Raw genomic sequence first — 18,759 nt, forward strand, 5'->3', positions numbered from 1 at the left:
GTTTTGCATATAAAATTGGTCCAGAAACACTACAAGAAAACAATTGCACTCGCGCCTTTCCCAGACAATAAACCACAGGAACTTGTATACTTTTAGAGTTTTATTTCCTTAGTTTACAAACAAAAGCCGCTCCAAAAGTAAACACTGATTTTGTTTTGTCGGTTGTTGATTGGTTGTTAAAGAAGTTTGACTAACGCATAACCAGCACCTTTTGGGAATAGCAGGCGATGCCCGCAGACGTGCTTTCCTCCATCAGGTTTACTTCTTGCCAGTGCCGATCTTGGCCTTGGCAGTTCCGCGCACCTTCTTCATCCTGTTGCGACGCTCCTTGCGCTGCTTGCGGGTCTGCTTCTTCTGTTCGAAGAGGCCGTGACGGGCCAGGCGGTACTTGGGCTCAAACTTCTTGGCGAAGTCCAGGGTGTCGTAGATGAGGGCAAAGCCGGTGGAGCGGCCGCCACCGAAGTTGGTGCGGAATCCGAAGGCGAAGACCACATCGGGGGTGACCTTGTACATTGCGGCGAGCTTCTCGCGGATCTCGGTCTTGTTCACCGACGACAATCCTGGGTGGAGGACATCGCAGACCATCTGTTTCCTGGCGAGCAGGCGGTTGGTCATGAACTTGCGGGTGCGGATGGTAGCGGTTGTACCGGACATTTTGACGGAGCTGCAATAGGATGGTAGTGGATTAGCTTGGGCCTTTCATTCAAACAAAATGCTCTCCAGTCCGGATTGTTTTTGTCGCTGTTGAGCGACACAACATAACCTCACTGGCCGTGGGTGCTCCATGTCTCCACGTGTGACATGTTTCTGGGCTCATTCGCCGCCAACGGACCCTGCCCTCAATCACGGAGCTATGAGCCCTTTGCTGGCGGTCATTGCCTGCATTTTTGACAGTTTTGAGACTTAGTTACCTTTTAAAACACTTGAAAAGGTTTTAAGCACGTCGTTTTGCGAACGCGATTTATTAGAAAGGAAGATGGCCGTTTCAGAGATGGAAGAAATGGCAATGATTCGATACTATCGATATTTCCAGAAATATGGCATCACCAGCATTTTTCGCCCAACGTTGTTGCCAGATCGTAGCGTATATTTGAATAATACAAAAATCCTAAGTAAGTTATGGTAATCTGAATCACCTGAAACCTACTTTAATTTATTGAATTTGTTTATTTTTAGCGCCAAATTGATTAACAAGTCCCTATTAACAAGTTTTTTCAACTTTATTTTTCATTTTTCCACAGCTGCAAAGCCGTGTAGTTAAATAGAAGAAAACATTTGGGAATTACAACATGATAATCACCTTATTGACTCCGACTTTAAAAATAGATAAACTTAAATTGTATAATTTGGTTAAAGTCCAGGTTTAAAACAATTGTTTATTGGATGTTTTATAAACGCTTTATAATTATTATTTTGTGCGAAAAAGAAGTCAACAAATCTTGACTTTTTTGAATGGCAGCAACCAACGTTCTGATTATTCAGCTTTTCTTTCATTCATGTTCTTGGGAATGCTTTCTTATATTTCATCAAAAACTGCACAGAATGCACTTTATTTAAACATTAAACCTAATTTACTTTGGTCGACTTGGAGTTGTTTTTCTTATTCCAAATATAAAAGCCGACGAAACTCAGGGCCGCCAGTAAGGTTACGACTAGAGTAGCTATTCCGGCATAGAACACGAAGAGGTCGAACAGGTGCAGCTGGCAGGATGAGATTCCAATGCCTCGGGTTCTCAGAGCCGATCCTCCCTTGTGCCGGGCCACGTAGTTCACCCAGAAGAGAGCGCTGGCCAGGGCACCAAGAGGACGGTCCCTGAACTCCAGAGACACATCCCGGATGGTCAACTGGAAGTGTGACTCGAGGAGTAGCCTGTCCACTGCCCAGTTTAGTGACTCAGTAGTCACATTGCCCTCCTCCAGCTGTAGGCCCACTCCTAATCGCACGGCTAGCTCCATGTTCCGAACTTCGTGCTGGAATAGGGGCAATCCCAGAATGGGCACATTCCGCATGATGCCCTCCTGCAGGTTGAGGAGGTCTCCATTGGTTAGGAAAGCCTTGACTCTCGGATGCGCCAGGATGTCTATCTGCGGCACCGCATGCTGGATCATGACATTCTTGGGCAGTCCCTCCAGGGTTTTGACGTCGTGACAGGTCCAGATTATGCTCTGCTTTCTGGAGGAGAAGAAGGCAAACAGAGTCTCGAGTTTCTCCTTGGGTAGTTGGCCACAAGCCTGCTCATTGCCCAGTTGAACGTAGATGGCTCCAGGACGCGCCTCCTCCAGGAAGCGCCTCACATTCCAGGGCAGCTCCTTGGGACCACGAATGTGAAGTCCACCGGCGGGAACTATCTGTTGGATGCTAACTTTGGGAGTTATCAATGGCACATGACTATTAAGCAGCAGCACGGATAGCTGGCTGGCCTGCAGCTCGGGAATAGAGCTCTGCAGCTGGAAGTACTTGGCCACCAACTGCTCCTGACCGCCGTAGTGATCCTTTATGAACTGCTTACGGCGAGCAATACATGTCCGGATATTTCCCAATCGCTCGGAGAAGCCCATTTCGGGTTGATCCCGCTCAAAGTCGATAGGTGAACAAGCGGCTGGTACCAGTGCTTCCTGTACGGCATCCATGTAGTTGCCGAAGTCCGTAGAAATAATCCCTACAACTGGCCGCTGATGGAGAGCTCCCAGTGCCAACAAAGCCTCTGTGTAGAAGTAGTCCACTAGGATCACATCGAAATCGAACTCAAGATAGGACATCTTCAGCAGCTTTTGGATGGGCTCTTGGGCGAGGAAGTGGTCCAAAGCACGCGCTCCAACGCTGGCCAATGACTGGCGGAGTTTTTCAATCGGTAGGCGACCAAGATCAGCAAGGTTTCCCTTGGGTGCCGCCTGTTTTTGCACTATATGTAGATATAGATATACTTCGTGACCAATCTTCTCCAGACGCTTACTTACATTCGCTCCAAAAGGGAAACTCCGCTGTGACCGTTTCGGTAACATTATCCAGGGATTCTCCCAAACCATGACCGGTATATACTTCAATCTATTTCAAATAACTTTCTTTTGATTTCTACAAATTTTAAACGAAAGTACTTCCACTTACTGTGTGCTCACGATTGGCCAACTCGGTGACCAGAGTCCGCATCACCGCAAAGTGACCCTCGTTGACATGGGGAAACAGTACCAGGATCTTAACTGCCTGTGAAATCTGGCCCAGAGCTAGTCCCAAAATAGCCAGCACGATCCAACGATTCCATTGAGATTCCTATGGTTGAGCATACACAAAACTAATTAGGTCATTTCCGAAAGTACACATCATCGAATTAACAACGATCTCTTCTTATCAGTCTTCCAGTAGCTTTGAAACTATTTAAATTACACTTTTTCTTGAACTTCTTGCATCCGTTTACCAACCATATTCCGTGTTATCAACGATCAGCTTGGGATTATACTCAAGTTCCGGCCGTATTGCAATTGCATTCGCCGGTAAACTCTTCCGGTTGTATTGAGTTTACGAAACGGACTGAACTTATCGCTCCCTGCGCCTTGACTCCCCACAAAAACAAAACACTCAACTGATTGCTCTCGGGAATATAATCTTAGAAGTACGTCCAGAATTTCTGTGGTCACTGGAACATGTGTGGCACATGAGATTGCCACCAGACCCCAATACACATGCCTACCATACAGATCCTATTGCTTTCATTAATGTATACACAGCGATTGTGGGGTCTGTGAAAGATGCACATATGTACGTATTCTTATATACATATACGATTCTCCACATTTGAGCGATATGAGATCGTCTCTTCAGTTCTTGGATTCTCTCGCTCTAAACAAAAGATTGGGGGACGTGAAGTCTAAGGATTGGCGGACATATGCATTTCTAGACAATGTTGTTGCATTTGAGTGCATTCGCTAATTGTAAAAGTTGCCAACTCATCAGCGTCTGAGGTCTGAAAAATAGTGCTATATATAATTAGTTACTAGAGGTCTGGTTTCGGGCTTTCACCTTTATATACATGGGATAGTGTATAGCATGGTATGTCTATAGTAATCAGTATTTAGTCCAATGATTGTGAAGGGAATCTCTATAAGGAACAGGATACTGGATCTAAAGATGAGCCAGTGGCACTTAAGTATTAATCGACCCAATTAACTTTTGCAGAGACAGACCTGCACCTGTTCATTCAATCATATCCAATTATTTCCCAGCAGACCCAAACAAACTGAATAAATATACAAACGAACTCGTCTGTGTGTTCTTTAAATTGTCGCAAGTGTGTAAATCAGAAAAATGTGACGAACCGAGCGTTGTTTATCAACAACAAAGGGAAAAGCAGAACATGGGCAATCTAAATCGAGAACGGCACAACATACAAAGGCAAACAAATTGGCGAAGAAGGCACAAACCGGTTGCCACTAAGGGAAGTCAGAGCCAAAAGAAAGCGGTGGAAGGGGTTCCAAAACCGGTTCATTGAACCTGCACACCACCGGCATCATGGTATAGACACACAGAACGATTCCAGCTCTTTATCACACACAAATCATTCTTTATTTTTGCCATTTCTGTTTTTAGTTGAGCACAATTACTTGCTTACGGAACGAAATGTAAATAAACATGGCGAGCTATGGTAAATGCAAATGTCTGGAAAAATCGATTATGCGTTTATGCTTAATTCAAATCGGTTATGTTGCTGATGGATGACAGGGCTGCTCCCCAAACACTTTAGTCGGTGGCATCGGACTTGGCCACGGAGAAGGCCTCCGAAACGGGCAGGGTGCCGCTGTTGGCGATGACCACATCCTTGACGGGACGGTCGCGGGCATCGGTGGCCGAGTTCTCGATCTGGCGCACCACATTCATGCCCGACAGGATCTTGCCGAAGACGACGTGGCGTCCATCTAGCCAGCTGGTCTGCTTGGTGGTGATGAAGAACTGCGATCCGTTGGTGTCCTTGCCAGCGTTGGCCATGCTCAGCCAGCCGGCGCCGTAGTGCTTCAGCTTGAAGTTCTCATCCTCGAAGCGCTCGCCATAGATGGAGCGTCCGCCGGTGCCGTCGCCCTTGGTGAAGTCGCCGCCCTGGATCATGAAGTCCTTGATGATGCGGTGGAACTTGCTGCCCTTGTAGCTGCGGGGTGTAAGAGCAGTTTTGTCAGCATGGGAATTCAAATTAAAAAAAAAAAAAACTGTATGCAAAACTGGGTTTAGAACTCGGAACCTAACCAAAAAAGGAACATGCATACGTATAAATTCAGAGAAAAAATAATATAAACTCAAGAACTGCACTTTTATAGTACGATAGACTTAATACCAGTTGGCGTTCTTTGTTAACCCATTAGTGCCGCTTTGTCAATTGATGAATGCGATTGGCCGCTCAAATGCCACGTAATTGCTTCAATCTAAGAGCCCCGCTATAACCTACAAAGTGCCGCTGATTACCGGCATCTTTTGCTGGCGTAGCGGTACCTGGCACCCTACTTTATTATTTTCGGTACTCAGGTACCCTACTCACCCCTCGCCCTGCGGCTTCAGCGCCAGCTCCTTGAAGTTCTCCACCGTCTTGGGCACCGTCTTGCCGAACAGACCGATCTCGATGCGGCCAGCGGGCTCGCCGCCAATGGTGATGTCAAAGAAAACCTACGCAATCGGAAGCGGTTTATTATTAACAAGTCATCTCACTTGATTTATGGCGCAGCAAATGTGTGTGTGTGTATGTACGTGATTGGTTTATGCAGAATGTAAGGACGAAAGTCCATGGAGCACGCACCTTCTCGGTCACTTTGGGACCCTTGCTATCGTCGGCAACAACGACGCCGGCCACCAGGGCTACCACGAACACGGATAAAAACAGCTTCATCGTTCTAAAGATTCCCAGCGCTTAAGTTTATTCCTCAAACGACGTCGCCAATGGATATTTCACGATTGAATTTTCGGTTTCTGTTAGTGATGTAAGAAAACTTTGTTGCATTCCCAATCGATGTTTTTCATCTTTTTCTATGTTCTTGTCCAAATATCGATGCTTAAGTGTGACCATTCGTTGTTCACACATTCGGGCGGGAAATTCAAATTGCCATTTATAAGATCACGTAAATTCAATGACAGCACTAATTTTTTGTAAAAAAAAAATTATAATAGTTAATACGCCGAGAGCATTAGTTAAGGTTTTCGTACAGCAAGTTAGATATTTTAAGAGTTGACTTTATTGGTATAGTTTTTAATACTAGCCCAATTTACATACATAATAGTTTTTAGTGTTGCAGTGCACCTCGTTCATTAAATGATTCGACTTATATCCAATTTCTATGCACGTATCGCGGTTTGGACTATACGGATCAAAATCCAGAAATTGGGCCTTCTCATCGCTGCTGCCTAATACGAAGGAGACGTTCACGCGGATGTCCGTCCAGTAATTCTTGTTTTGCTCCAAGTTCATTCTTAGAGTTTCCCAAGCCCCTGCGTTTCGAGGACTAAACAGGACACCGCCCATCAGCCTGCATTCGTCATCGGCTCCCGACCAGCTTTGCTTCTTTTCGTTCTCGATATAATAAATCTTCTCTTCAATCGGTATGAATCTGCTTACTCCGTTATAGATGCGGACTTCCGGTTAAAGCGCATTTTCACTTCCTGCAATTTCGCTTGACGGCAAAGCATTCTCTCCAAATAAAGTATTTTGCGGTTCCCTAACGATGTTCTTTGTGAGAAACTCTCCATACAAATCGCTATTTCGATCAATATTCTTGACATTTTCATTAATAGATTTTCCAGTTTTTCCAACCGAAATGATATCATACTTTCATTAGTATGATTAGTATCATCAGAAACATCAGAATCACCTTCATAGGCATATAAGTTCGGGTGCTGTAATTTGGAGTTGAATATAGGCGGCATTTTATCATGTTTCGGCAATAAAATTACTTACGATATTCATGGCGAGGATGTTTTGCCAATCAAGCCCAAAAAGCAGGAGGACACCGCCCATCAGCCTGCATTCGTCATCGGCTCCCGACCAGCTTTGCTTCTTTTCGTTCTCGATATAATAAATCTTCTCTTCAATCGGTATGAATCTGCTTACTCCGTTATAGATGCGGACTTCCGGTTAAAGCGCATTTTCACTTCCTGCCATTTCGCTTGACGGCAAAGCATTCTCTCCAAATAAAGTATTTTGCGGTTCCCTAACGATGTTCTTTGTGAGAAACTCTCCATACAAATCGCTATTTCGATCAATATTCTTGACATTTTCATTAATAGATTTTCCAGTTTTTCCAACCGAAATGATATCATACTTTCATTAGTATCATTAGTATCATCAGAAACATCAGAATCACCTTCATAGGCATATAAGTTCGGGTGCTGTAATTTGGAGTTGAATATAGGCGGCATTTTATCATGTTTCGGCAATAAAATTACTTACGATATTCATGGCGAGGATGTTTTGCCAATCAAGCCCAAAAAGCAGGAGCCCTATAACGTATTGCATATTGTCTGCCTATCAAAACTCTACTTAACTATGTTGACTGATGGCTGCGTTTATATAGCCCCTCAATATCTCAAGACAAATTGCATAATTGCATGTATAGATTTCTTTTTACTATATTTCTTCCCAGAAATATGATTGGAATAATCTAAAATACCGCAGAATTGCATGGTTTCCAATGAAGGAGAATTACACTAGTAGTAGAAATACATTTGAAACATTGATATGTGGTTTCTTACAGTTACTTTAATGTGAAACAAATCAAAACAATTTTCTAAGTATGTAAAATGTGTCAAATGGGTTTCTTTGTTTTTACCAAGGAAAGTTGTCTGTAGATAATCAATTTATTGAGCTAAGAGATTCATGTACAAGTGAATTATTATGATCTAACCATTTTCAATAGGCACAAAACAATTTGAGAGTATTAAATGTATTCCCGTTACTCGAAGAATAAAAGGGTATATGTACTAGATTTGTTGAAAAGTATGTAAATAATTATTTTTTTTTATTGGTGTACTGCTATTTGCGTTTGAGATTTGTCCAGATCCTTGGCTGCTTTCTCTGCTCTCTTCTTCTCCCTGCTGGCCAGAACTTTCTCCATGGATTTCTGGGCCCTTTCAGCGCAATCCTTGGGTCGTGTCTTCAGGGTCATATCATCCACGGCCGCCTGTTTACGTGCTGATCTCGAAATGCAACGTTCCATGCAGCTGATAGGCACAAATCTTCCAATGAAGCAACCGCAGTGTGAACAATAGTGATTGATGTCCTGGCGGCCAGACCATTTTTTACTGAAATAAATTGAACATTACGAAAGATTTTGAAAGCTTCATGCAGATGGCCAACCAAAGTTTTGTGAATCCCAGAAATCTCTGCAGGCAAGTGACCAACTCCAGTTGCACCAAACTGGTTCCAGACTTCTCACACGAAGGACAACGGATCCAGGTGGGCTCCTCCTTCAGGTATCCCACTTGTGGCTTGTGGCTGACACTGATGGCCACAATCTGCGGTTCGTCTACGGTCATGATGCGAGTTCCAGCGAGAACGATCGGTGACTGAAAGATAGATCAAATTTGGAGAGATCTTGGGAGGGAAAATCAAAATCAGAATCACTCTCCCGATTTCTCTTAACCGAGGCGTTGGTCTGGTAATTAACTCAGCGCATGGAAATCAAGTGAGTTATTCTCTCTGCGTTACAAATGCCATTGGATGTACAGTGTAAGAAATATTGTGTACATTTTGAACATTACACATTAGATAACAAATTTTATTCGTTTGAAACAGCAGTATATATTATTGAATATAAATTAAATGACAAAACTGATCTACATTTGTTCATTGTTTTATAATAGTTCTGATCCGATGACATCTTCAGTGGGTATCTAAAGTTGTGGACGGCGGTATACGCCCAGGTACTCCCCGCAGGCACCACAGTGATGCCTCTTGATGCAGCAACGCAGCCAGGATCGCACCACACGCGTCTTGGCCTTGGTCCTGCAATAAGGACACGTTATGTCGTTGGGGCCGGGGCCCACGGCAAAGTAAAGTGGTTTCGGATCCTGAGCCATTTCGCACCGAAAGATGTGTTGACTGCTTCAAAAACAAACGCAGACTGAGGCAAGCAAAGAGAAATTGTAGGAATAAAATGTTCGAATCAAATGCAAAGAGAAAAAATTAGATCCAAATGAGAGCTTGTGATATTTTTGGTTTTATTTTTGTATCGATGGTATTGCAGTGGGTGGGAATTTGAGTGTTTAGACGAATTTTAATAAATATAAATATGAACAATGCTGCCTAGGCGGTGGTTGCCTTCAATTTGAGTGGTTGCCTCCTCTTCATGGAACGTCCAAAGTAACAGCCGCAATTGCCGCAGTAATGACTTCGATCGGTTTGTTTGCACGGCACATAGTAATTAAAGCAGCAGCAGCAGCAGAAGGTCCTGAAAAGGGATTCTATAAGTGTACGTTCCCAAGAAATATGAGAAAGTAGGCAACCTACACAAAAAGACAACCCACGATGCGGTTAAGTTCACTGGCCCACCACTTCAGATCATTCTGCACCACACTCAGATCCTTGATTCCGCAGGCGGGGCACTTGATCTCCACGGGCTCGCGTGGCAGGTTGAGGAAAGTGCCTGCCAGGGGCGTGGCAAAGTTCTCGTAGATCTTGCGCTCCTTCCGGTCCTCCAAAGCCTTGGCCTCCCGCTCCCTGATCTCCTGCTGCGTTTCCGCTTCCTTCTCCGGCAGCGTCGTCGTCATGATCACTCAACAATCGAACTGAAAGCGAAACGCTGCCAAGCACGCTGGCAACCTGTTTCCAAACTCAAAAGAGAACGGGAGTGCACAGAGAGAAATCATAGAGACTATGCCCAAGAAAATTAAGTTGCTCAACACAAGACCTTAGGAAAATATGGAATTTGTGGCAAACATTTTCTCCGGTTTTCACAGTTTTTTGGTAAAAAATTTAAAAATAACGGGCCAAATATGGAATGGGTTACATCGTTGAATTCGTACTAAAATTTTCTATCGACTGGTGTTGAAGCCTTACATTTTTAAATTTTCGCCGTTTTTTGCAAAATATCATGCAAAAATTTTAAAAAATCAAAATTTTTGAAATCAAACTAAAAAGTATTTTGGGTCGTTAGTTTGCTTAATAAGGTGGACAAAACAGTATTTATCTTAGCATTGTGACTCGTTTAGCTCAACTTATGGAAAATGTCCTTGCGATAAGCTTGAGTTTTTGAAAAAAGAAAACTCTGATTTTATTGGCTAAACATGTAAAAAATTGCAATAGCTAAGAAAATAAAAAAAATAGATAATTGTTAATGAAGTGCACGGTTTATTTCTTTATGTGCATTTTCCAACTCTGGCAAAGAGTATGAGTATGATTTTTGAAAGAGCATAGAAAGAGCATCTGCGGAATTGATTTACACTGTGTCTTTAATTGAGTTAGACGCGTAATAGAATTATAGAACAGATAAATATTTGGCATTAATTTCGATTTAATTGGTCCGCGGAATGGGCTACTTGGCCTTGCGCTGGATCCCCACTTTGCCGCCACACGAGCTGCAGTAAACGCCCTTGGTTGTCCACTCCCGATTGCACCCGCACCAGGTGCACACGCAGCAGATCCAGAAGAGCGGAAAGATGCTGGAAAATGTAACGGAATAGTTGGTGCAAGGATCGAGATCCTAGACAGTAGATGTCGCCTTACCAGGAAAGCAGGCTGAGGCAGAAACTGGCGTCCTTGCAGCTGGCTGCTCTCATCACAGCCGCCTGGCTCCTCTCGCGGCAGAGTGGACACAACAGCTTGTAGGTGGAGGGTCCAACAGAGTAGTATCGGATGGGTGGTTCCTGGTGGGCGGAGGAAAGTGGAGCAGCTGACTGCTGGGGGATCAGGGTCACCTTCTCCGGCGCGTGATCATCGATGAAGGGCACCAGACCATCCTCCAGGACCACATTGGCAATAATATTCCTGGCACGTTCCTCCGCCGTTCCGGCGGGCACCAATCTCACCCGTAACCTCTCCACCTGCTGCTCCATGGTAACTGACTATCTGATCTCCGCCAGAACAAGCGAATCTCAAGCGAGAGCCAATCAGGCAGTCTAAAGAGTATTTTAAAGAGAGATTCTAGAGAAGAATACGAACACGACCTATGGAGCTATGATGTCATCAGCAGCTATTCGGTGGATATTCATTCGGTGTGGCCACTCAACCAGAACCAGATCGACACAGCCAAGCATGCGTCGAATATTTGTTTACTTAATATATAGAGCAGTCGCACCCAAACCACATGGAAAACGTTTCGAAATTCTTTCAGGAATTTTTTTGTGAGGGATATTTTAAATGCATTTATTAATGGACATTTTAATACTTTATGAGGAGGAACAAAAACTAATTTATATATAGCGTACCATTTAATGATTATTCTCAGTGTGCTACTATAGTAAATAAAAACACGTTTAACCAGCAAAAACAGCTGATAACTACGACTGTTTATTTGTTTATGTTTTGTATACCCGTTAAATGTAGAAGAAAGCGTTTCCGACCATATTACGTATATTCTTGATATATAATATTTATATTAAGTATATAATAATATTAAAAATTTTCTTAATTAAGTATAATTTTCATAGAATGTTGGGACTAGGAGCACAATCACTATAGCACTGAAAAAGTTGACAGCCTCAAACTTCATACGTTTGGCAGCTCCGGCACCATTTCAGTTCAGTGATATACAGAACGTTGTTCAGTCTACATCTATTTTAATTGTGATTTTTTCGGTAAAGTTCGTTGTGATAAAAATGGAAAACCCAAGCGAGTTTACTGAGAAACAGCCACCTACCCAGGAGCAACCTACCCACATGCCGCGTGTGATCGAGGTGGCCCAAAAGTTTCTCGCCGATTTGGACGAGAAACAGCCACCCAACCAAGACCAACCTACCCAGGAGCAACCTACCAAGGAGCAACCTACCCACATGCCGGGTGTGAACGAGGTGGCCCAAAAGTTTCTCGCCGATTTGGACGAGAAACAGTCACCCAACCAAGACCAACCTACCCAGGAGCAACCTACCAAGGAGCAACCTACCCACCTGCCGCGTGTGATCGAGGTGGCCCAAAAGTTTCTCGCCGATTTGGACGAGAAACAGCCACCCAAACAAGACCAACCTACCCAGGAGCAACCTACCAAGGAGCAACCTACCCACCTGCCGCGTGTGATCGAGGTGGCCCAAAAGTTTCTCGCCGATTTGGACGAGAAACAGCCACCCAACCAAGACCGACCTACCCAGGAGAATCCTAGCAAGGAGCAACCTACCAAGGAGCAACCTACCAAGGAGCAACCTACCCACCTGCCGCGTGTGAACGAGGTGGCCCAAAAGTTTCTCGCCGATTTGGACGAGAAACAGCCACCCAACCAAGACCAACCTACCCAGGAGCAACCTACCAAGGAGCAACCTACCCACCTGCCGCGTGTGATCGAGGTGGCCCAAAAGTTTCTCGCCGATTTGGACGAGAAACAGCCACCCAACCAAGACCAACCTACCCAGGAGCAACCTACCAAGGAGCAACCTACCCACCTGCCGCGTGTGATCGAGGTGGCCCAAAAGTTTCTCGCCGATTTGGACGAGAAACAGCCACCCAACCAAGACCAACCTACCCAGGAGCAACCTACCAAGGAGCAACCTACCCACCTGCCGCGTGTGATCGAGGTGGCCCAAAAGTTTCTCGCCGATTTGGACGAGAAACAGCCACCCAACCAAGACCAACCTACCAAGGAGCAACCTACCAAGGAGCAACCTACCAAGGAGCAACCTACCAAGGAGCAACCTACCAAGGAGCAACCTACCAAGGAGCAACCTTCCAAGGAGCAACCTACCAAGGAGCAACCTACCCACCTGCCGCGTGTGAACGAGGTGGCCCAAAAGTTTCTCGCCGATTTGGACGAGAAACAGCCACCCAACCAAGACCAACCTACCCAGGAGCAACCTACTAAGGAGCAACCTACCCACCTGCCGCGTGTGATCGAGGTGGCCCAAAAGTTTCTCGCCGATTTGGAAGAGAAACAGCCACCCAACCAAGACCAACCTACCCAGGAGCAACCTAGCAAGGAGCAACCTACCAAGGAGCAACCTACCAAGGAGCAACCTACCCACCTGCCGCGTGTGAACGAGGTGGCCCAAAAGTTTCTCGCCGATTTGGACGAGAAACAGCCACCCAACCAAGACCAACCTACCCAGGAGCAACCTACCAAGGAGCAACCTACCAAGGAGCAACCTACCAAGGAGCAACCTACCAAGGAGCAACCTACCCACCTGCCGCGTGTGAACGAGGTGGCCCAAAAGTTTCTCGCCGATTTGGACGAGAAACAGCCACCCAACCAAGACCAACCTACCCAGGAGCAACCTACCAAGGAGCAACCTACCAAGGAGCAACCTACCCACCTGCCGCGTGTGAACGAGGTGGCCCAAAAGTTTCTCGCCGATTTGGACGAGAAACAGCCACCCAACCAAGACCAACCTACCCAGGAGCAACCTACCAAGGAGCAACCTACCAAGGAGCAACCTACCAAGGAGCAACCTACCCACCTGCCGCGTGTGAACGAGGTGGCCCAAAAGTTTCTCGCCGATTTGGACAAGAAACAGCCACCCAACCAAGACCAACCTACCCAGGAGCAACCTACCAAGGAGCAACCTACCAAGGAGCAACCTACCAAGGAGAAACCTACCCACCTGCCGCGTGAGAACGAGGTGGCCCAAAAGTTCCTCGCCGATTTGGACGAGGAGCGCAAGCGATTGTCCGCGGAGTTTCCACTTTGCGCACTGCTAATAGACGAGGGTAAAATCAATTACTCCCTTTACAGGGTATTTTAATGGTACTAATCCCACATTGCAGCTGTGGACCGTGTCTACGGCACTGGTCGTATTCCCGGCAAGGAGCGCTTCGCAGACGTGTACCAGCAGAAGCCGATGAAGATTACCCAAAAGGTCTTCCTACCCGTTAATCAGTATCCCAAGGTGGGTTTTATACAAATAACTGTCCCCTCCGTCCGCAAAATAAATCTGTATCCTTGCGCAGTTCAACTTCGCTGGCAAGATCCTCGGGCCCAAGGGGAACTCACTGCGTCGCCTTCAGGAGGAGAGCCAGTGCAAGATTGCCATTAAGGGTCGCAGTTCGATCCGCGATCGTAACAAAGAGGAGCAGCTGCGCAGCTCCGGCGACCGGAGATATGCCCATCTTGAGAAGAATCTCTTTCTGGAGGTCAGCACGGTGGCCCCTCCGGCGGAGTGCTATGCCCGCATAGCCTACGCCCTGGCCGAGATCCGAAAGTATCTTATTCCAGACAAGAACGACGAGGTTTCGCACGAGCAACTGCGCGAGCTGATGGAAATGAATCCCGAGTTGGCCAAAAACACTAAAGGACTCAATCTGCCGGCCTACAGGTAATGGGGATCTTATACTCTCTGCATACCGATGCAACTTGACTTACTTGACAAGCAAGTAAAGCATGTGGTATACAGCTGATTGCCATTGGGCAAAGGGTAAAAATCTATTGTTATTTTGCAGATCTGTCTTCGACGAGACATTTGGAGGCAACAGAACTGGGGTTCCCAAGTACAACAACCTGATTAAGCGAGATAAGGAAAATCCGCCCGAGTAAGTTATCATTTAATGACTCTACCACCAGGAGTCCCCGCGTCCTAGTAGTTCCTTGAATCCTAGCCAACATGCGTTGAGCCAGCAACTAACATTTTGATCTTTATAGAGTCGCCGATATGGAGAAGGTGGCCTATAAACATCGTATGCCCCCCAGTCGTCCGTCTGTGGGCTATGAGAACAGAATACGTAAGTGTTTGTTAGTATCGGGGTGTATTACATAAGATAGTTTTATGAGATGCACCTTTGAAGGGAATCGTGTGATTTAGATTATATTATATTATCAAAACGAATAACAGTGAATCAAACTATATAATACACTAAAATGAATAAAATATACATCAATTTACTTCTTTGTTAATTACAAACGCGCATAAATTAATACAAATAATTTTCAATCAATTTTATAGCACGTCCATCAATAATAGCGACAAAGGCTGCGCCATTTAAACGCCCATATCCGTATCCGACTGACATGAATCGTATGCGCGAACCGCCCATCAAGTCCTATAAACCCAATCCGGATACAATACTTAAAAAGTTTATAAATAATAGAGCTCCGGTTGATTTTGTCGCCCACCGCTATACACGAAAACAAAGGACAATGCTTGCATTATAAAATCCATGCTGGGAGCACATTGAAAATACTTTAATCAAGAAGAAAACATTATAAAACGCAACGCAAGTTTTTTGAACGATGTCCCACGCCCACTCTATTGCCCACAATTTAATTATTTTCTTTTCAATTTCTACCGACATTCCAAAAAATATTGCAATTTCTTGTTCTCGCTTTGTTGTTTCTTTCGAATTCAGATGTTGAATAAAACCCATGCCAGATATTTTTGATTTAATTTCTCTTGGTCATGCGCAGCTTCAACGGTTCCTTGGTCACTAAAACAGGGGCGGCATCGAAACGGAACTCCACCTCCTTGCGTGGAGATTGAATCAGATCGAAATTGGCCAAGGCCTAGGACCCTCTCCAAAGGGCATATAAGCTGCCTGATCGTAGTTCATGGAAGCGATGGGGGGATCGTAGCCATTGGGAAAATAGACGAGATCACGCTGGATGCCAAGGAGCGAGATCAGAACGGGTGTTCCCTTGGCTATGATGTGATTAGTTCCAGGTACTGGATAATCTTCGGTGCACTCTCGATTGAGAAATGGTAGCCTGGGGTATTTGCGTATGGTTTCTGCGAACATACATTTAACTAAAGATCGTAGAAAAGTAATGCTATGAAACCCACTCATGATGCAGGTGTCCAGAAACTTCAGATCCTGCACCGCCTCGTAGGTGAACCTATCCTTGGGCTTCAGATTGTGCTTCATCAGCACTGCATCCACTTATTCTCGCGCCTCCTTCAGCAGTGTCGGGTACATGGACAGCTCGATTGTGCGCTTCATCATGTCTCGCAGGGATGTCAGGATACGGCTCTCATAGCCCAAGCGGTTCATCAGCTTAGCAATCCTGTGAAGAAGGATAAAGGTCTTACATAAATTGAAAAATCTAGCTATAAATATATAAATAAAGATTCCCAAATGTATACTCTGATAATTTTTGAACTCACGGTGGGCAAATGAACATAGACATATTGTGAATCTTCAGCAGCAGAGATTCATCCCTGGACGTAGAGCTGCTGATCTCGCGGAACTCGTTTTTTGGATTACTGAAGCTGTCTATCTCCAAAGCAAAAATGACCGACCCAATGATGTCCACCGCATAGGTGGTCATCACATCCTTGATCTCCACTTCGTCGCTTTGGTTGAGGGCCCCCTCCAAATGCTGCAACAACTTATCGTTCACATCGTCGATGGTGCCGAACATGCCCTTAATTTTGCCGGAGGAGAACGAAGGAGTAAGTTTCTGGCGTAGATTTCGCCATGAAGCACCTCTTAGGTTAAAAAGGTTGGCCGACAACGGATCCTTATCCTCGTCCACGTACACCCCGCGATCGTGGAAACTGGCGAAATCGCTGGTCATGATTTGGCGAGCCAATTGGGCATCTCGGATTAGGATACTTCGCTTGTTTATCATGTATATTCCAACGATTTTGCCCTCGTGCCGGGCGTATATATCACCCAGAGCCATGCCCAAACTCCATTCCTGCTTCATTACAGTATCCATTACGCCAAAGGGTATATTAGCCGTCTCCTCATCGACTCCCAATCGCTGCCAGTGAGTGTAGTGCCGCATCACATATCTGTACAGCAGACCCACGGATAGGATCGTCAGGAGAATGGCCCACATGTTGAGAATAACTTTTGGTATTGAAAATCTACAATTTCTAAAAGTGGTGAAATATTGGCGAACTACTCGATGCACACCTCCCAAACTGTACAATTCGACTGCATGAGCGTCGGTCTTATATAGACGTAGAACCCGCGACAAGCGCTACAAACACCCGGGTCTTTTTCTCTGGACTCTGCTGCTCTTCCAGCAAATCAAGAAGTGACTTCTCAGCTGGAAAAAGCTTTCGACTCTTCAGGGAGCAGGGCGGCAAAAAGCAAAGAGACTACCTGTTGAGCCAATAACAGAAATGCACAACTAATATCAAAGGTATATGATATGAACAGCATATCATTATGCTTTCAAAATGTTGACCCCAAATAGAATGTGGTTCTTGGGACTGGAGCGTAATGTTGCTTAAATTTATTTAATAATTCTCATTGGAACGCTTCGATTCGATGGCCTTGCGCTGTCTGCCCAGTTTTTTCTCATCCAGCTGCTCCTTCTCCACCTTGCGGAATCTCTGCCAGCGTCCGTTGTCCTCCACCTCGCCTCGTTGCAGCCGGAAGAGGGTCCTCTTGTACCAACTCAGAGTGATGTCGCGTCCAATGAAGCAGCCACAGGAGCTGCAGTAGTGATTGACATCATGACGGCCCTTCCAGCGAATGGGGTTACTAGAGGATAAGGGACAGATTATGTTTTTGGGCTTGAATCAAACTGTCAGAACCATGAAGGCTTCTTCATTCATGTTATTTCACCAGCAGAGAAGCACATTCAGCGAGCAGGCAATCTTCTGCAGAACGGTCACTGCCTCCGACTTCACGTGGGTAGTCTGCAACTGCTCGCAGGCTGGACACTCCAACTCCTGGGGTTCAGTGGTCAGGTGGCCCACCTGCGGAATGGACGAGATGTCCCCCTCGAAGGCACTGCCATCCAGACTCTCGGTGCTGGCCATTTCGAAGCGACAGAGCAACTGACTGAAGAGCCAAGAACGTTCGCATAATGTATCTGTATCTGCATTCGAGCCCAAATCGCAATCAAAATATCTAAGAGCGTGCCAGAGAGTGGGAGAGATGAATACATACATTTTGGAGGCACCGCCTGAGTGATGATCGAATAAATTTAAGTAACTTATTAAAAAATTTGACAACAGCTGCCGGTTTATTTATAGATCATTTGCGTGGATTTCAGAGAGCCATCTAAGTGGCAAGCGCACTAAGTGGGACGCCAGTGGAAGCCCAGGTGACCACCGCATCGGCTGCAGAACACACGTTTCGATTTCAGGCGACTTTGCAGGCAGGAGTAGACGAACGTCAAAGCAAAGATGGGAAAGCAACTGGAAGGAGATGTAAACGAAAGTTAATCCATGGACTTAGACACCTTTCCGAATTCCTGAGTTTCCTACCAGGACAAAGTGGACAAGAGGCAGCTGAGCTGGCCCAGTGCTCCTGTCATCTCCACGGTTTCCGTTTTCGAATTCTGCTGGCACAATGGACACCGCACCTGGTAGCTGCTGGGTCCGATGCTGAAGAATCGCACCTGGGGCTTGCCATGGCGCTCCTCCAGCGTGACAGTGGTGGCCGCCGACTGGCTATCCCTGTCCCCCTCCTGGAGATCCACCTCCAGATCCGCATCCAAGTCGTTCCCCCGAGACATTGCGACTGGCCGGCGTCAAATGCTAAACATTTGGCGAATCCCGAGACAGTGAAAATCGAAAAAGAGATCTACCTGACCAAAGAGATCTAATTGAAGAGAAACCACTGAGAGAATCATGCAGAAATCAACAATTTTTAGGCACTTGGCTCTTCAGTCTCAGCGCTCATCACTCGCCGCAAGGTCAACAAAAAGTGCTTAAAAACTAAACAAAACAAACAATTATAAGCGGAGCACCCTCTCCGCTCG

The 18,759-nt window shown here is 45.6% G+C and overlaps 11 protein-coding genes and 1 long non-coding RNA gene across 14 annotated transcripts; 1 reads left to right on the top strand and 11 right to left on the bottom strand.

The window, feature by feature from the left end:
- Positions 1-85: 85 nt before the first annotated feature.
- Positions 86-1,018, bottom strand: LOC6615558 (40S ribosomal protein S24). Its single transcript, XM_002039896.2, has 2 exons — positions 912-1,018; positions 86-664 (listed from the first exon to the last, which is right to left on the bottom strand). The coding sequence occupies exon 2, from the start codon at positions 652-654 to the stop codon at positions 259-261; it is 396 nt and encodes a 131-aa protein (XP_002039932.1). The 5' UTR covers positions 655-664; positions 912-1,018; the 3' UTR covers positions 86-258.
- A 327-nt stretch (positions 1,019-1,345) lies between these two features.
- LOC6615559 (UDP-glucuronosyltransferase) lies at positions 1,346-3,637 on the bottom strand. The gene is made up of 4 exons (XM_002039897.2): positions 3,418-3,637; positions 3,107-3,268; positions 2,959-3,046; positions 1,346-2,903 (listed from the first exon to the last, which is right to left on the bottom strand). Exons 1-4 carry the CDS (start codon positions 3,418-3,420, stop codon positions 1,567-1,569), a joined length of 1,590 nt encoding a protein of 529 aa, XP_002039933.1. The 5' UTR covers positions 3,421-3,637; the 3' UTR covers positions 1,346-1,566.
- Positions 3,638-4,533: 896 nt separating this feature from the next.
- On the bottom strand, positions 4,534-5,935 carry LOC6615560 (peptidyl-prolyl cis-trans isomerase 6). The gene is made up of 3 exons (XM_002039898.2): positions 5,775-5,935; positions 5,520-5,644; positions 4,534-5,135 (listed from the first exon to the last, which is right to left on the bottom strand). The coding sequence occupies exons 1-3, from the start codon at positions 5,862-5,864 to the stop codon at positions 4,733-4,735; spliced, it is 618 nt and encodes a 205-aa protein (XP_002039934.1). The 5' UTR covers positions 5,865-5,935; the 3' UTR covers positions 4,534-4,732.
- Positions 5,936-6,293: 358 nt separating this feature from the next.
- On the bottom strand, positions 6,294-7,468 carry LOC116800545. The gene is made up of 3 exons (XR_004361473.1): positions 7,419-7,468; positions 6,927-7,357; positions 6,294-6,865 (listed from the first exon to the last, which is right to left on the bottom strand). It is a non-coding gene; the product is annotated as an uncharacterized LOC116800545 (long non-coding RNA).
- A 318-nt stretch (positions 7,469-7,786) lies between these two features.
- LOC6615561 lies at positions 7,787-8,569 on the bottom strand. The gene is made up of 2 exons (XM_002039899.2): positions 8,325-8,569; positions 7,787-8,269 (listed from the first exon to the last, which is right to left on the bottom strand). The coding sequence occupies exons 1-2, from the start codon at positions 8,501-8,503 to the stop codon at positions 7,987-7,989; spliced, it is 462 nt and encodes a 153-aa protein (XP_002039935.1). The 5' UTR covers positions 8,504-8,569; the 3' UTR covers positions 7,787-7,986.
- A 146-nt stretch (positions 8,570-8,715) lies between these two features.
- On the bottom strand, positions 8,716-9,095 carry LOC6615562. The gene has a single exon (XM_002039900.2). The coding sequence runs from the start codon at positions 9,044-9,046 to the stop codon at positions 8,861-8,863; it is 186 nt and encodes a 61-aa protein (XP_002039936.1). The 5' UTR covers positions 9,047-9,095; the 3' UTR covers positions 8,716-8,860.
- Positions 9,096-9,170: 75 nt separating this feature from the next.
- Positions 9,171-9,756, bottom strand: LOC6615563. Its single transcript, XM_002039901.2, has 2 exons — positions 9,477-9,756; positions 9,171-9,417 (listed from the first exon to the last, which is right to left on the bottom strand). Exons 1-2 carry the CDS (start codon positions 9,734-9,736, stop codon positions 9,273-9,275), a joined length of 405 nt encoding a protein of 134 aa, XP_002039937.2. The 5' UTR covers positions 9,737-9,756; the 3' UTR covers positions 9,171-9,272.
- Positions 9,757-10,399: 643 nt separating this feature from the next.
- On the bottom strand, positions 10,400-11,035 carry LOC6615564. Its single transcript, XM_002039902.2, has 2 exons — positions 10,692-11,035; positions 10,400-10,627 (listed from the first exon to the last, which is right to left on the bottom strand). The coding sequence occupies exons 1-2, from the start codon at positions 11,018-11,020 to the stop codon at positions 10,501-10,503; spliced, it is 456 nt and encodes a 151-aa protein (XP_002039938.1). The 5' UTR covers positions 11,021-11,035; the 3' UTR covers positions 10,400-10,500.
- Positions 11,036-11,709: 674 nt separating this feature from the next.
- On the top strand, positions 11,710-15,484 carry LOC6615565 (fibrous sheath CABYR-binding protein). Of its 3 annotated transcripts, none has more exons than XM_032715957.1 (7): positions 11,710-12,283; positions 13,376-13,814; positions 13,872-13,993; positions 14,055-14,419; positions 14,544-14,633; positions 14,743-14,822; positions 15,044-15,484. In XM_032715957.1, exons 1-7 carry the CDS (start codon positions 11,783-11,785, stop codon positions 15,250-15,252), a joined length of 1,806 nt encoding a protein of 601 aa, XP_032571848.1. In that variant the 5' UTR covers positions 11,710-11,782; the 3' UTR covers positions 15,253-15,484. The 3 variants fall into 3 exon arrangements, with proteins under 3 accessions (XP_032571848.1, XP_032571845.1, XP_032571846.1); XM_032715955.1 differs by having other exon boundaries at positions 11,717-12,958; positions 13,088-13,814; XM_032715954.1 differs by having other exon boundaries at positions 11,716-13,814.
- On the bottom strand, positions 15,464-16,949 carry LOC6615566 (probable cytochrome P450 6d2). Its single transcript, XM_002039904.2, is given in 4 exon segments — positions 15,464-15,599; positions 15,602-15,823; positions 15,878-16,098; positions 16,199-16,949. Coding segments are annotated over 4 exon segments (1,242 nt in total). The 5' UTR covers positions 16,879-16,949; the 3' UTR covers positions 15,464-15,480.
- A 299-nt stretch (positions 16,950-17,248) lies between these two features.
- On the bottom strand, positions 17,249-18,032 carry LOC6615568. The gene is made up of 3 exons (XM_002039906.2): positions 17,943-18,032; positions 17,616-17,871; positions 17,249-17,531 (listed from the first exon to the last, which is right to left on the bottom strand). The coding sequence occupies exons 2-3, from the start codon at positions 17,810-17,812 to the stop codon at positions 17,285-17,287; spliced, it is 444 nt and encodes a 147-aa protein (XP_002039942.1). The 5' UTR covers positions 17,813-17,871; positions 17,943-18,032; the 3' UTR covers positions 17,249-17,284.
- On the bottom strand, positions 17,985-18,612 carry LOC6615569. Its single transcript, XM_032714162.1, has 2 exons — positions 18,263-18,612; positions 17,985-18,193 (listed from the first exon to the last, which is right to left on the bottom strand). The coding sequence occupies exons 1-2, from the start codon at positions 18,511-18,513 to the stop codon at positions 18,073-18,075; spliced, it is 372 nt and encodes a 123-aa protein (XP_032570053.1). The 5' UTR covers positions 18,514-18,612; the 3' UTR covers positions 17,985-18,072.
- Between the last annotated feature and the right edge of the window lie 147 nt (positions 18,613-18,759).

The sequence above is a fragment of the Drosophila sechellia genome, chromosome 2R (assembly GCF_004382195.2).
Source record: "Drosophila sechellia strain sech25 chromosome 2R, ASM438219v1, whole genome shotgun sequence".
In the NCBI taxonomy this organism is placed as follows: Eukaryota; Metazoa; Arthropoda; class Insecta; order Diptera; family Drosophilidae; genus Drosophila; species Drosophila sechellia.

Coding starts and splice junctions, on each gene's coding strand:
- LOC6615558 (XM_002039896.2), bottom strand. CDS start 654: ATGTCCGGTACAACCGCTACCATCCGCACCCGCAAGTTCATGACCAAC.
- LOC6615559 (XM_002039897.2), bottom strand. Junction 3,047..3,106: donor TGGCCAATCGTGAGCACACA/GTAAGTGGAAGT, acceptor TATTTGAAATAG/ATTGAAGTATATACCGGTCA. Junction 2,904..2,958: donor GTTTCCCTTTTGGAGCGAAT/GTAAGTAAGCGT, acceptor ATCTACATATAG/TGCAAAAACAGGCGGCACCC.
- LOC6615560 (XM_002039898.2), bottom strand. CDS start 5,864: ATGAAGCTGTTTTTATCCGTGTTCGTGGTAGCCCTGGTGGCCGGCGTC. Junction 5,645..5,774: donor GTCCCAAAGTGACCGAGAAG/GTGCGTGCTCCA, acceptor CCGATTGCGTAG/GTTTTCTTTGACATCACCAT. Junction 5,136..5,519: donor CTGAAGCCGCAGGGCGAGGG/GTGAGTAGGGTA, acceptor TACACCCCGCAG/CTACAAGGGCAGCAAGTTCC.
- LOC6615561 (XM_002039899.2), bottom strand. CDS start 8,503: ATGACCGTAGACGAACCGCAGATTGTGGCCATCAGTGTCAGCCACAAG. Junction 8,270..8,324: donor CTGGGATTCACAAAACTTTG/GTTGGCCATCTG, acceptor AATTTATTTCAG/TAAAAAATGGTCTGGCCGCC.
- LOC6615562 (XM_002039900.2), bottom strand. CDS start 9,046: ATGGCTCAGGATCCGAAACCACTTTACTTTGCCGTGGGCCCCGGCCCC.
- LOC6615563 (XM_002039901.2), bottom strand. CDS start 9,736: ATGACGACGACGCTGCCGGAGAAGGAAGCGGAAACGCAGCAGGAGATC. Junction 9,418..9,476: donor ATCGTGGGTTGTCTTTTTGT/GTAGGTTGCCTA, acceptor ATCCCTTTTCAG/GACCTTCTGCTGCTGCTGCT.
- LOC6615564 (XM_002039902.2), bottom strand. CDS start 11,020: ATGGAGCAGCAGGTGGAGAGGTTACGGGTGAGATTGGTGCCCGCCGGA. Junction 10,628..10,691: donor TGCCTCAGCCTGCTTTCCTG/GTAAGGCGACAT, acceptor TACATTTTCCAG/CATCTTTCCGCTCTTCTGGA.
- LOC6615565 (XM_032715954.1), top strand. CDS start 11,783: ATGGAAAACCCAAGCGAGTTTACTGAGAAACAGCCACCTACCCAGGAG. Junction 14,420..14,543: donor CTCAATCTGCCGGCCTACAG/GTAATGGGGATC, acceptor GTTATTTTGCAG/ATCTGTCTTCGACGAGACAT. Junction 14,823..15,043: donor GGGCTATGAGAACAGAATAC/GTAAGTGTTTGT, acceptor TCAATTTTATAG/CACGTCCATCAATAATAGCG.
- LOC6615568 (XM_002039906.2), bottom strand. CDS start 17,812: ATGGCCAGCACCGAGAGTCTGGATGGCAGTGCCTTCGAGGGGGACATC. Junction 17,532..17,615: donor CTGAATGTGCTTCTCTGCTG/GTGAAATAACAT, acceptor CTTATCCTCTAG/TAACCCCATTCGCTGGAAGG.
- LOC6615569 (XM_032714162.1), bottom strand. CDS start 18,513: ATGTCTCGGGGGAACGACTTGGATGCGGATCTGGAGGTGGATCTCCAG. Junction 18,194..18,262: donor CTCTTGTCCACTTTGTCCTG/GTAGGAAACTCA, acceptor ATCTCCTTCCAG/TTGCTTTCCCATCTTTGCTT.